We start from the raw sequence: 15,280 nt of genomic DNA, 5'->3' as shown, positions 1-15,280 counted from the left end.
AACAGATCCATACATCATCATGAAATTTCAGTTATTAAAGATAAGAGACTCCAAATGCTTTCAGAGGAAAAAGGGAGAAAAAAAGACTGAGAATCAGAATGGCAACAGATCTCTCAAAAGCAACGCTGGAACAATAGACCAATGCCTCCAAATTTCAGAGGGAAACTGATTTTCAATCAAACTCTGTACACAGACAAACTACCAATCAGTATGAAGTTTACAGACTGAGAGAACCCTCTGAGGATCCAAAAGTACTCAGGTAGGGGTTAAAGTTGGAAATAAATATATACTGCTCATTAAGGCTATAGTGATTATCTACCTAGCTATAATACATATTGATTTTAACATATAAAGTACAGCTCCCAAGAAAACCTGTAGTAACAGGAAATACCTCTGCTTATGAATAAAGTATATATGCATTTTGAATATTATAAGCCAATATATGTTCAGACACTCTCCCATAATGAGAGATATCTTACCATGGTATGATGCATTTGTTGCTATGAATAATGAGAGATATCTTACCATGGAATGATGCATTTGTTGCCATGATATTTTTCAGCTAACTGCTGAAGCTTCAGGATACGCTCTGCTTGAATCTGAAAAAGTGTCTTATGGGATGGCAAACCAACATCATACATCCCCTTGGGATATGCAACACCAAGTCTTGTCCCCTGCCCACCAGCTAGAAGAAGAACTGCCACTTTGTTCTGAGAAATCTGGAAAAGTCCTAAAAAAGAAAACACTTGTATCATTCTATAATTCAACACTTTAGGGTTACACATAGAAAGATAGCTGCAGAGAGTCACCCTAACTGCATAAGCCATAAAGAACAAGGAATTCACAAGTAATCATGGATGACTACATTGTTAATAAAAACATTTTATTATTAAAAAATGAAGTTTATATAATCCAAACAAACACCAGATAATTAATAATATACTGTAATGAACCAATAATTGTTATTCTGATAAGGTTGGAAGGCAAAGACCAAGAGATGCTGCAAATGTTTTATAAGCACCTGACAACTTACTAGTTGCGGCAGCTAAAGAAAAAGGAAAGAAGATCCCCAGACTTCAGGATGAATGATGATGCTATTAAGTTACCTCCAGCCTACAAATCAATCAATAATAACTGATTAATCAATTGGCATGTAAATATACTAGAAAACTGCCATCCAGTAAATGGAAAGAGAAGAAATCCTGAGTTGGGGAAGCAGTGTAGAACAATGGTTAAGAAGCTAGGATCTGATGTCAGGATACCTGGGTACAAAACCAAACTCAACTGAATGAGCTTAGGGATCGTGCCTGCCAAAGGGCATTAGGACACTCTGTGGGATGATGGAAATATTCTATATTTTGATTGGGGCGGTAGTTTTATGGATGTATAAATTTTTTAAAAACTCATAAAACTAGTGCATTTTATTGCATGTAATTATACTTCAATAAAATTGTTTAAAATGCCTTTTTTTTTAATGGGCAGCTCAGAAGGATGTGAAACACAGAGTTCTTGTGAAACTGCAAGTGAAACAATAAAACTAAAAATGGTATTAAAAGACAGAGGCTCTCAGTTTAGATTTGAAAAGAAACAAAAATAAAATCTTGCCATATACCATTTCTAGGAACTACCTCATCTCTCTAGGTGGACAGTTTCAGCACCAGAAGGTAGAATAACCTGCAGGAAGAGGTAAAATATAGAGCGGATCTCTCAGAAGCTAAAAAAGCTGTAAAAGGTCAAATGCGATAAAGCTATGCTTGATAGGTTTTGTTCTTTTTTCTGAATTTCACACTTTTATTAAATTTCTCAGAAATTCTATGAATGAGGCAGGTCACTATCCATAACTATAGATCAAGCCAGAGGGAGCAGTGGTGGCCAGTAACAATATTTTTTGTTTGTCTAAATTACCAACTTTATGCTTTATGTGTGTGTGTGGTGGGGGGGGGGTTGGTCTTACATGTTTTTGATACACTGTGTGTCTGTGTGAGTTGCTCAGTCATGTCTGACACTTTGTAACTCCATAGACTGTAGTCCATCAGGCTTCTCAGTCCATGGAATGTTCCAGGCAAGAATGCTGGAGTGGGTAGCCATTCCCTTCTTCCATGGGATCTTCCCAACAAAGGGATCAAATCCCAGTCTCCTGCACTGCAGACAGTTTCTTTACCGTCCTGAGCCACCAGGGAAGCCCTAGGCTTTCCTACAGCTAATATACTAGTACATTGTGAACTCAGAAAAATATTCTTAATAAACCTAATATAAAATCAAAACTATCCTGATTCTACGACCTGTCTTCACTAGTAACTAAGCACAGCCAAGGATATTATGCAGGAACTTTCTGGCAATTTTTTCAATCAAAAAGTTTAAAAACACATTAGATATTTCCATAGTTTTCCCCTTTGATATGAAGCAGAGAGCTTAGCTACCTGAGAACTAATCTTTTCTCTTTCTTCCTTGCTTATGATGAGACTGTCCTTGTTTTCTCCACAGCATTTCACTGTACCTTATTAAAGTTTGAAAATAAAATATCAAGACTAATGCTAGACTCCAGTAATTATTACAGTAACTATAATCTAAGAGGTAAGTATAATTTTCCCCTTTTTAGACATAATAGGCTCATATGAGTTAAGGATCTTGCCCAAGGTCATACAGCTAAACAGTGTGAATCAGGATTAGAACTTGACTCCGAGGCCTATTCACCAGCACTGCACTGACTCCAGCAGTCTCCCCAAACATTTAACAGATATATTACACAGCACCACAACTTTTAGGTGCTGCGTAACAGTCATACCTATTGCCTTCTTGACCCTTCTTCTCTTTTCCATTGAATTAATGAGAAGTTGTGCTGCCTTGTCTTACATCTTACCCACCACCCTACATGAAAAAGCTGCTGAGGTGGCCAAGAGCCTACAGTCTCCAAAATTTGTCAAAGACTGAATTTCTAACAGCATTCAAGCTCTCTGTTGCCCTTAAAACAGTCCCTACAACCACCATGTAACAAAGACTGGCTGAGACGAAGCAATCTGAAGGGAACAGGAACCATATAAAGCAGCTCTGAAAACCATTTTCCATTTGATTATGTCTTCAGTTACCAAAGAAACCATGGTTTCTAGGAAATAAATTTAACTCTGTCGTCGCTGACCCAAAAAGCATTATTTAAAATTACAGGTCCACAAACCCTTACCTAAACTAGATTTATTTAAGAAGCTTACTTCAGAATGCAGAACTCTTCAAAATTTAGAAAACAGATATAATACATATACAATATGTTCATATTTTAACCCAGCAGATCTGAGACAGTTCCTTCTAAATCACATTAAGTGAGACAAAAAAAAAGTTTTTCAATACTATCTCAGGCTTCCCTGGTTGCTCATTAGGTAAAGAATCTGCCTGCAATGCAGGAGACCCAGGTTTCATCCCAGGGTCGGAAAGATCCCCTGGAGATGGAAATGGCTACCCACTCCAGTACTCTTGCCTGGAGAATCCTGTGGACAGAGGAGCCTGGAGGGCTACAGTCCATGCGGCTGCAAAGAATCAGACATAACTGAATGACTAACACTACTGCTACTACTACTTGCTCAACCCTCATATACCACCAAAGGTGCTGGAATCAAAAATATTTCTAAATGTGTTCCCCAAAAGTCCCAGATAAATATTCTGGACACAAAGATCTTTGTTCTTTTTGTACTATTTATTTTCTTTACAGAGCACATGTGTTTTAAGTTGTTGTACTATTAATGTGGCTTTCCTGGTGGCTCAGTGGTAAAGAATCTCCCTGCCAAGGCAGGAGACACAGGTTTGATCCCTGGGTCAGGAAGATCCCCTGGAGAAGGAAATGGTAACCCACTCCAGTAGTCTTGCCTGGAGAATCCGTATAGACAGAGGAGTCTGTCTATATGAGCTACAGTCCATGGTGTCACAAAAGAAACAGACATGACTTAGCAACTAAACAACGAACTGTTAATGTGGTTCTAGTCATCCTTCCTGATTTTTCACTTTTACCTTCAGTCCAAAGTTACATTATTTCTCTCAGCTCCCTTTAAGAGCCACACTTCCAGAGTCACTTCCATGTCTCAGCTCTGGCTCGCCTCATGGCCACCCAACATCAATCGGCACTTTCCCTAGGTTCTAACGAGTTATCAAAATTATCACTGTATAACCTTTTCTCTTCCTTGGATCAGTTCCCTAAACCACTGCTTCATTCCATATGGTTTCCAAATGGTTCTGCTTTAAAGCTTTGCAAACCAACAGCTGGTAGTGGCCTCTTCCTTCATTCAAATAAATGGCATGTGTTTGTTTCCTAAGCCCTCCAATGCCACACTTTCTCCAATTCTTTTTTTTTTTCTAATTTTTTCATCTATTTATTTTTTTTAATTAAGTAATTTTTTATTGAAGGATAATTGCTTTACATCTCCAATTCTTTCTCCATACTTTCTCCAATTCTTCTTTCCACCTGTGGACCTGATAACACATATAATCACTATGTCTTAAAAACAGCACTGACGCCATGCTTGCCAGGTGTACATTTACAGGCAGATCTACATTTACAACTCATCTCCAGCTAGCCACAACTATTATAACGAATTATAACACAATTCATAAATATTTGTGATAAAAAGGTGTCTGCATTAACTTCTTCCTGCTTATACATCTGACTCATGAGCAGACAGAGAAAAACAAAAGGAAAGAAAGCAGTCCCTAGAGTATTAAAGCCAGCTGCAATTCAAGAACTAAGTGCAGCTATAGCTGTTGTTAACAATATCAAATCCTGCCGAGCTGAAGTATTCATCTACTTGATCCATGTTACCGCAATAAAACTGCATTGTTTTATCACATCGAAAGTGTGTAATGCATAAATTAGTATCTGCTTTATAACAGACCAAATATTTCTTGAAATTAAGTAGGCCAATAAAATTCTGTAAGCCTCATAGTTACATGGCAATACACATGATTTCAAACTGTTTAATTCTATACAGGCAGCACTGCACCTATCTAAAAAATGTTGACTGTTTCTATAAACAGGCTTAAAACGTACTTAACCTATGTGACACTTAGGAAATTATGAACTTTTATTTCAAAACTTCCACAAAAATATGGGAAAAAAAACTTGAGAAGTTTAGTACTATATCATCCTTCCCATCTTTTCATTATATGACACGAGAGTTAATTACCTTCCCACAGAGGTCAGGACCTAACACACATCAAATCACAGGTTTAAAAAAAAAAGAGAGAAAAGAAATCAAGCCAGAGTGAGCAATTTCCAGGACACAGGTAGAGCTCTCTCCTCAGAGTGAGGCATGTGGGCCCAACAGAGTCTGAACAGTTTTCCTAGTAACACTTACAGAAAACAGAGAGTTTACAGTAGCCTCTCCCAGGTCAACTGCTTCCTGGATAACTTCCTGCTTAGACTAGTTCCTCTCAAACATACTCTTTGATTTGGGCATGTGCCTAAAACAAAGAGGCTAGCAGAGGTGCTTTCGAAATACAGCATCGTCAGAATTTTCTGTCTAAACTGTCGGCACTACTGGACAAGCAGTGGGATAAACAGGCTAATCAACTGGTGCAAACAAAGGAAGACTATACAAGAAAGAGGAGGTATTCCAAGAGTTTAATTTTTAATCACATTTCACAGATTAAACAATTATTTTATAGATTAACTACTTCCCCAAAATATTAAGAATGAAAAGTAGACTAATAAAGGAAATCTCTATTTGGAATGGTTTCAGATACTGGGAGATTATTATAAATTTCATTAAGTATAATGATGGCACTGTAATTAGAGGAAGAAAATGTCCTTGTACTTAAGAGACGCATACTAAACTTTATGAGGATAAAAATAACATAATGTTTGCAATTTGCCTTAAAATACTATAGCAGAGAAAAATAAGAGGGATATATGAAGCACAATTTTGAAAATTATGTAATTAAGGTGATATATATGTGGAATTTCATTATACTATTTTTTGTCCCAAATATCTGTTTCCAAATAAGCTTGAAATTTCTTCCTAATAACAATTCTTAGGCAGGCTACATGACTATACATAAACTATGAACCTAATGTATGTGTGTGTATATAAGAAAATACTATAAAATATTACTAGTCTCTGGATTGTGAGACAGCAGAGATTTATCTTTTTTCTCTTATAACTCTTAGTATTTCCCAACCTCTCCAAAATATGTGTGACTTTTAAAATAAAACAAATCTATTAGAAATATCAGAGCACTAGATTTCAGAAAATGTAGAGGAAATAATGTTATTAATACATTTTTTCTAAACAATCCATTTACTTTTCTACCATAATGCTATATAAATTAATTTTTTAAATGTCTCATAGGCAAAAAAAAAAAAAGGCTAACACTGACTACTAATTTATTATAACATAAAGTTAAAAGATTGTTTTCTGTTCAGTTCAAGCATGGGTTGCTTTTATAAAGAATGGAATTTTTTAAGCAAATATATTTTTCCAGAGTAAGTATCCTTTCTAAAATAATATTCTCATCGAAGCTTCTAAATTACTTCTTTCAAGATCTGAGTTTTATAAGACAGATTTTTCAGACTCCTCTACCTTTTTTTCTGTGCTTTAAGAATTAAATTAAAACAAGAACTCTCTTCAGGAAGGACCACAGTGGTCACTTACGTATTCATCCTTCAGCAATAATTTTCCACCCTAGATATTAAAATGTCTGATGTCAATAGTCACCAGACACTCTAAAATTACTGTAGAATGCTTTTACTTTCCCTCCCCTGGGGCACTGGGATGGGGCAGGGGCAGCAAAGGTGTGGGGGTTGGGGCCCGGTTGTCTTTGATACAATTATCAGTAATCTCCTATTGTCTGAAATAACGCATCCTAATCTTTGCAATGGAACTCTCTTTTCTTAGATAACTTACTGAAGAAACTTCATTTTGTTACAAACTTTGCACACATATGGTAGTTTCTAAGCGAAAAGGATGTAAAGTCTGTTCCAAAGTCTCCTTCTCCACCCCTACTGGTAAAGCCACAATTGGCTATTGCTCCCTTGACCGTAAGCCAAAAGGAAGTTTGCTTTGTACTTTCTTATACTAGACTTGCTTGTAACCGTTCTGGATTTTAATTTAAATGAAAGGTCACTGGGCTTGTTCCATAGATTCCAACATAAGAAGAATTAAATTATACATAGATTCCATGTATAAGAAGTCTTCATTGCTGCTCATGGTCCCCATTATACAAGGTCAAAGTTTTATCTTTCCAAAGAGTTAATTCTAAGACTTTATCCCCATAGAACCACAAGGAGAAATATAGGCAGTTGGCATACCAGAGGATAAGAAAGGCCTTGTGTGGCTTGTGGTCTGAAGTAGAAGCCTTTCTGAAGCCCAGGGAGGGAGAGAAGGATTAATGAATCCAAAGTCAGTGAGGGTCAGTGTCACCACAGTCCTCCATTCAGAAGGATCTGCCTGCAAGTCCCTCTCACATCTTAGTGCCAGGGCCCTGTTCTAAGTGAGAGGTTACATTAGACACTAACAAACATTTTAAAATCTGAAAGGGCCCTCCCTGAAGATCATCCAATTATTTCAATGTTTTTAATTTCCAAGCCCTTTTAAATAAAACTTCAGGTAGCAAGCTTTATGCATGTATCAAAATAAGTCAAAGTAGAACTGCTCCTGGAGCGGGAACGTGAAGGGGTTGGAGACCTACTGTTTAGCATCTGTTCCTGCCCTTCCCACATGAAACAGTCTCACCAGCAGTCAAAACCCTAGAGGTCTTTAGAATACAGTTTGAAAAAGAGTAAATCTGTAAGCCCAGAGAAAGACATGAAGATAATGGTACAGAAGAAGGTTGATAATGGTAGTTATGTTTCTTTTCTGGGAAGATGCAGAGAGTGCCAAAGAGCAAAAGACAAAATAAAAATAGCCACAGTGTAGTGTGAATTCAGGCTATAAATCATATCCATAAAAGTAAATATGTATATTACCAACTACTAGGTGGCAATGCAGGCAAATGAAAACACAGATATGATGAGGTTATCAGCAACTTCTCTACAGTTATTTCTGTTACTTTGATATTATTAATATTCTTTTGCCATAAAGTAATGTTTTTCTAAAAAGAAAAGAAAAGTATTAGTCCAGCCTGTTCTTTCTACAGCTGAGGAAATAAGGTCCAGATTTGCCAAGAAACATGGACAAATACTCAAGGGCCTGAGCTGCAATATTTAGTCACTTGTACTTACAGAATAGCAGATTATAAAAACCACAGAATAGTAGATCATAAAAACCACAGTTCTTAACCCCACCAAAAGAAAAACTAAATTTTAGTTATTTTACCATTTTCAAAAGCATTCATTAGTACTCATTATGGGGTTAGAGTTAGATTTTATGATATGCTTTAGAGGAGAAAGCACTCGAGTAATTCAGGAAACATTTATCAATCAACTTATAACTGCAAAATACTGTTCTAAATACTATGGATATACATAGAAACTAGGACATGGGCTGCTCTTTAAAAGTTTACATTGTGACAATGAAGATAGACATAAACAACCCTTATTATAAGAAAGAATGAAAGAAAAGCTTGCACAAATAACTCCAGCCTGGAACACTGAAAAAGAGGTGATGAACCATGGAAAATGAACCACTGCACTACACAGCTCCAGGAGATGGGCAGCCTCACAAGGAGATCCAGTCACATAGAGAAGGTACAAAGGCCAGAAGCAGCTAAGGACAAACACCAGCAAAGGCAGGAAAGGCGTTAACAGAATGTTCAGAGAAAGATGAATTATGGGTTCCAGCTGAGATGTGTGGGGCAGTAGAATCAGAGAGAAACACAAAAGACAAGACTAGATACGCAAGCTAGGGCTGGGTTAGGGAAGGTTTTTGGAGTAAGCCAGCATGAACTGAAACATTTAGCTTGTGCTCCAGGAAGGGAAATCTAATAGCAGTACAGATAATTAGAAAGGAAAGAGACTGGAATTAATTTTGGACTTGAAGGAGAAAAGCCATGAACTAGGCACATGAGTCTGGGTAAACTCCAGGAGTTGGTGATGGACAGGGAGGCCTGGCATGCTATGGTTCACGGGGTCGCAAAGAGTCGGACACGACTGAGCGACTGAACTGAGGCACCAGAAACGAAAAGAGAATGGAGGGACTGGCAACAGGAGCTACCACAGTGTCCTGGCCACACAATCTGTCACTTCTGGATCAGTCACCTGGTTTAAGGTCTTAGGGAAGTCAAAATATTAATGATGTGACTCAAGTTACTTTAGCGGATTTAAATCCATTAAATGGTATATCTCATAAAAAACCTTACACCAAATCTTTCCAAGCTCAGTACCTTCACTCTCCCAGGCCTGCAGCTGATCTTGATCCCTGGTAGCACTGCCCAGCACCTCTCGAGGGACAGGTTCCATCCGTGCATCCACTTTCTCTGGTTGGGAGGAATGGTTAAATCCTTCAATGGCCTTTTGGAAAAACAAGTTCAGCTCCTGGAAGTTCATGGCCTGGAGCTCCGCATAAAGTTCTACCTGTTGGGCCTCCTCCAACTCATTCCAGAAGTCCAGCAGGTGTTCCTGCCCAGCTTTGGACAACCTGAGTTTGAGGTCATTAACATTCATAATGCTCTAATAGCCAAGTTTTGTGATAACGGAGGTATAATCTCTGCACCAGTACACCTGAAAGAGAAAAGGAATCAACAGCAGGTCAAAGTCCAACACTGAAACCTAAAGAAATTTTTCCTGCTAAAAATGAGTACATTAAAAAGAAAAACACCTTGAGAGTTCCCTGGTGGTTACAACTCAGTGCTTCACTGCTAGGGCTCAGGTTCAATCCCTACTTGGGGAAGTAAGATCCCACAAGCAGCACAACACAGCCAAAAAATATTTTTTTAGTAAAATTAAAATAAATAATAATTAAACACTTGATGTTAGGAAATATTGCTTTTCCATCATGATCATACTCATAAGAGACCAAACTTGTAAGACAATGTTAATTATTCTTATATACCAGTACTGCACCACGTACTTTGCTTACATGGTCTCATTTTATTTTCAACAACTCTATTCCTAGGTGGTACAGTATTAAAGGATCCACCTGGTGATGCAGAAGATGCAAGAGACACAGGTTCGATCCCTGTGTCAGGAAGATCCCCTGCAGAAGAAAATGGCACCCCACTCCAGGATTCTTGCCTGGAAAATCCCATGGACAAAGGTGCCTGGTGGGCTTCAGTCCATGGGGTTGCAAAAAGTCAGACACGACTGAGCAACTAAGCACAGCACACATGGCCCTTTATCTTTGCCTGCTATATAGCAATTTATTCTTGGCTATCCTGGGGCCTTGGCCAACTTGAAAACTGAACATAAACATTTACTGGGGTAGAAAACAAGACATAAACCAAAGAAAGACATAACTTAAATTTTATGCAAACCTAATGAAGTGTTTCAGAGAAGGCAATGGCAACCCACTCCAGTACTCTTGCCTGGCAAATCCCATGGACAGAGGAGCCTGGTGGGCTGCCGTCTCTGGGGTCGCACAGAGTTGGACACGACTGAAGCGACTTAGCAGCAGCAGCAATGAAGTGTTTTACCCTGTTTACTGGAATAGGAAACGGCAACCCACTCCAGTATTCTTGCCTGGAAAACAGCATGGACAGAGGAGTGTGGCAGGCAACAGTCCATGGGGTAGCAAAAGAGTCGGACGTGACTGAGCAACTGAGCACACACACGACAGAAATACTACTATCATCATTACTTTACAGGTGAGAAGACCAAGGCACAGAGAAGCAAAGCAACCCAGCTGACTCATGCAGCTGGGGTATGAACATAGGCAGTCCGATTCCCAGGCTCTAGCTGCCTCTTTACACTCCACTAAACTACTACTGAAAGAATAACTAACTGCCTAATATTTTCAACCTTTCTCCTTTTATCTCTAAGAACAGAAATAGAGAATTCAGAATACAACAATATCAAGGAGACAGAAATACCTACAGTCATAAAAAATATGGTTTTATCTCAAAGACAACTCCTGCAAAGAAGGAATAAAATAAGTCCACCATCTTTACTAAGAATTAAACCCTAAAGGATAAGCAATCTACACAAAACAATCCAGGGATAAGACAATGCTTTTTAAGAGTATTCCATGATAATCCAGCAAAATGTTAAATTGCATACAATAAAAAGAGAATGAGGAAATATTTAGTCTACTTACCTAATACAGATAAATGCAAAAGACAGGCATTGTCCAGAAAGGGTTCACAAAGGAAGCGTGATCTAGCTGTGCCTCAAGGGTTGAGCACATTATATAGATAAGTTTAGGAAATAAGTGGGCTTCTCAAGTGGCTCAGTGGTAAAAATCCATCTGCCAAGCAGGAGACATGGGTTCAAAACCTAGGCCGGGAAGATTCCCTAGAGAAGGAAATGGCAACCCACTCCAGTATTCTGCGTAGGAAATCCCATGGATAGAAAAGCCTGGCGGGCTACAGTACCCAGGGTCCAAAAAAGTTGGACAAGACTTAGTGACTAAAAACAACAACAGAAATAAGCAGAGCCTGTTGTCCAAGAGAAGTACACATGAACAGGACAGAGAGCGGCAAGAAAGTTAAAGTTTTATGTAGAATGATGGGAAATGATTTAAGGTAGGGTTAACATGTGAACAGCGAGCCCTGAAAACTAAACAAAGGAATTTAGATCTAACCAAGTACGTAACAGGAAGCCAACACAGCTTATTAACAGGGCCGGGCCACCATGCTTTAGAGACATGAGAGAAAAGAGCATCGCACAAAAGAGACTGTAAGGAGAGACAACTAGAAGCAGGAAAACGAGTTAAAACACATCTGCAGGTATGAAAAACCAAAGAGGAACCAGATTAGTTGCAGAGGAAATAAAAGTGAGAAGGATAATTTGAGACATACTGTAAAGAATCATAACTGAGATATAAAAGACGGAGGAAAAGTAGTTATTAAAGAAAAACCCAACTTCTTCTCCTCTAAGAATAGTAAAAGGTAGTTCAGAGAAAATTCTGCAGCTCAGTTAAATTGCTTATTTTCCCTGTTTCCTTTTGCTAGTAAAGTGGGATTAATAATCCTCGCTACCTGATGAAGACTATTAAGCATCAAACATCATTTACGAACTCAGGTTAAGAAAACCTACATCTGGGTGTCCCCTGAAGGGGCAATAACAACAAACACTAAGATATACAGAAACACAGTTCTAACTGCATTATAGACAGCTGTTACTTAATCCTCAAAACAACCCTTAGGTCCTGTTATTGCGGTTACTTTACAGAGGAAGAAACTGAGCCACAGAGATAACTTGCCGACAGTCCAAAACCAGGAGGGTGATAGAGTTAGGATTCAAATCCGGACAGCCTGACTCCTAACTGCATGCTCTTAATCATCATGCTGTATTGCCTCTCAGGAGAAAAAAGGACTCTGTTATCTTCATGTAGATGTCTATGCGTGTGTGTGTATGTGTGTGTGTGTGTGTGACTCTGTTATCTTCATGTAGGTGTGTGTGTGTGTGTGTGTGTGTGTGTGTGTGTGTGTGTGTAACAGAGAGACGTCAAGAAAAAGAATTTGGACTTTCTTTATTCAGAAATATAGACACATTTGATGTTCTTATACCTGACTCACTGTGCAAAACTGATTTCATATGCCATCATGGAAAAGGAAGGAAATGTGCAGGACAGCGGGAGAGGAACTTCACAGGATGAACCAGATATAACTACCTCTATCCCACAAAAAGAACAGCACTTCCTCCATTGATTCTGATAAGAGGTGTGTGCGTGCGTGTAATGGTAAGCAGTAGTGAATAAGAGACTAGGTTAGGATTTTTATTTTGACAGCCAAAGTCTGAAAAAGTTGGAGATCTATAAATTATGACAAAATTTCTGATATGCCCACCCCAATGCACCTGCATCAACAACAATGACATATTTGTAGTAGTCCACCATTATCAAATATACCTTTGGTGGTGGTGGTTTGGTGGGGGTTTAGTCACCAAGTTGTGTCAGATTCTTGCAACCCCATGGACTGTAGCCCGCCAGGCTCCTCTGTCCATGGGATTCTCCAGGCAAGCATAGTGGAGTAGGTTGCCATTTCCTTCTCCAGGGGATCTTCCCGATCCAGGAATCGAACCTGGGTCTCCTGCAGTGCAGGCAGATGATTTACCAACTGAGTTATAAGGGAAGTAAATATACCTTTATTGGAATTTAAACCCTAGCATAAAAGATATCTGGCCTTCCCAGGTGGCTCAGGGGTGAAAAAGGAGGCACAGGTTCAATCCCTGGGTTGGGAAGAATCCCTGGAGTAGGAAATGGCAACCCACTCCAGTATTTTTGCCTGGAAAATTCCATGGACAGAAGAGCCTGGTGGGCTACAGTCCCTGGGGTCCCAAAGAGTCTGACAGACTGAACACATGCAGACAGGAATAAAAGATATCTAGTACTTCACGCTCCTTTTCTGCTTTCCTTATGCCTCCCAAATTGGTAAGTAAACCTCTCAAACCTTTAGAAAAACACAGGGGCCATAACCATCGAATCCTATAAATACTTCACAGCATAGTATATTAAATCTTTTTTAGCCTTAGCTAAGGGAGCCAGCTCAGCAACAGTGAAGGAATAGAAACTGCCTTCATTTTCCTAATTTCACCACAAAGACCTTACACTAAAGGCACTACGTAATAACATACATATAGTATCATAATCACTATTACCTGGTTTCAGATATCATAAGCCACGTACAAATAAATATAACATAGGGTCGGGCCAAACTTAATAAAATCTTCAGGAAACCATATGTTCAGCACATGTGTGCTCTAAACCCTCCAATCTCATCTTTCTGCTTGGCCAACCGAGGGGAAAGCCAGACATTTCAACCCTCTCCCATTGCCAGTATTAAAACAAAAGCGGCAAGTAAGGTTTTGTTCCACTCTCACGCAGGTCCTCCACAGGTAACTCGAATCCTCACTGTACTGTCAACGCTTCCAGAGTCTTTCCCTCATATATTCAAGACACCCCAACTCGCTCCCATGGGACGGTTGCAACGACTTCTCCCACTGTAGGATCCCACCCCAAGGTTGGCCTAAGGCCCCTGCCTGAGAACCTCAAGGCCCCCGTCCAGGTCCAGGTGAGGCTCCACTCCCAACCGCACGACAAGCAGACCCTGCCCTTCTGGGGCCCCCTCACGCCAGCGCTCGCGGCCAGGTAGCCGAGGCTGAGAGGCGCCGCAGGGCACAGGAGGCGGTGTGGGTGTGAGGCGGGCTCTTCCGCGTGTGCCCAGACGCCGGCTCTGTGCACGTACGTGCACCGCGTGTCCACGTCGCGCGCGAGGCCTCGGAAGCGTGTGCGTGGCGGCACCGGCCCCCCACCGCCCCAGCTCCCGAATCCCGCCGTCTACTCCAGGATGGCGGGAGGAGACAGCGACTGCGTTGGGCGCCCCTCACCTTTCTCGGCGCGACCGCAGCTCCTCCCGGCTCCGACTGCTTCGGCGCGGCCACTCATCTGCGTCCAGCGCCAGCTCCTGATATATACCTTCATCCGGGGGGCCGGGGCGGCGGGGCGGGCCGGGAGCTGGGGCCAGGGGGAGCGCCGGCCCCGGCCACCCCGCCCCTCCGTCTCTGCAACGAGTGGCTGCCGCTCGGGGAGGAGCCGCAACCCGCCTCCCAGACACGTCAGCTCCCTGAGCGCTAGCGACTCGGCGGACGCGGGGAGGAGCGCCGGGAGAGGCGGGGCGGGGCGGGGCCTCCGCGTCACTCATCCTCCGGCCCAATGGGGACGGCGCGGGGGTCCTGTCAGCAAGCGGCCCCGCCCCCCAGGGCCCTGAGGCCAGGAGGGGTGCCTTTTGCGTCCGATGGAGGGGGCGAGGCCCGAGGCCCGCGATGGTATAGCGACCAGGTTCTAAGCGCCCTGATTTCACCGCGTTGTCCCTCAAGGGTCCCTCCCGTGGCTCCTAGTCAGCCCAGTGGCCCCGCGGCTCGGGGCGTTCCCCCCCTTTCCCGAAATGGACCGCAGAGTTAGTCGGGGAGCTGTGTCATCGGGTGGCGGATTTCCGACCGCCCACACGGAGGATTGCGAAAGCGCGTCGGCCAACGTCTTGGCGCGGAACACCAGGGCGTGCCCTCTGACCTGGGGCTGCTGTTTCGTCTTGAGTTGGCCAGATAGGCAGGGCTCTGACCGTCTTTTCTGTTTTATCGTGGTTTACGTCCCAAGCACGTGAAGCAGGCCCATTTACTTTTGCATAAATAAGCACACACACACACACACACACACACACAAATAGGAAATGCAAGCAAATGTATTAGGTAGCCCGAGGAAATGAAAAG

General features: G+C 41.3%; 1 protein-coding gene across 4 annotated transcripts in view; it reads right to left on the bottom strand.

Moving 5' to 3' along the window:
• Window positions 1–15,003, bottom strand: part of UAP1 (UDP-N-acetylglucosamine pyrophosphorylase 1) — a 32,517-nt gene extending 17,514 nt beyond the window's left edge. For 3 of the 4 annotated variants that reach the window (XM_018046423.1, XM_018046426.1, XM_018046425.1), the window contains exons 1-3: window positions 14,402–15,003; window positions 9,301–9,637; window positions 526–730 (exon numbers count right to left, since the gene is read on the bottom strand). In XM_018046423.1, coding sequence (XP_017901912.1) covers window positions 526–730; window positions 9,301–9,580 — 485 coding nt within the window. In that variant the 5' untranslated portion in view covers window positions 9,581–9,637; window positions 14,402–15,003. Of the gene's footprint in view, window positions 1–525; window positions 731–9,300; window positions 9,638–11,168; window positions 11,241–14,401 lie in introns of all 4 variants that reach the window. The other variant, XM_018046424.1, reaches the window with a different exon arrangement.

This window comes from Capra hircus, chromosome 3 (genome assembly GCF_001704415.2).
Source record: "Capra hircus breed San Clemente chromosome 3, ASM170441v1, whole genome shotgun sequence".
Classification (NCBI taxonomy): domain Eukaryota; kingdom Metazoa; phylum Chordata; class Mammalia; order Artiodactyla; family Bovidae; genus Capra; species Capra hircus.
This window is presented reverse-complemented; position numbering and strand designations above follow the sequence as displayed.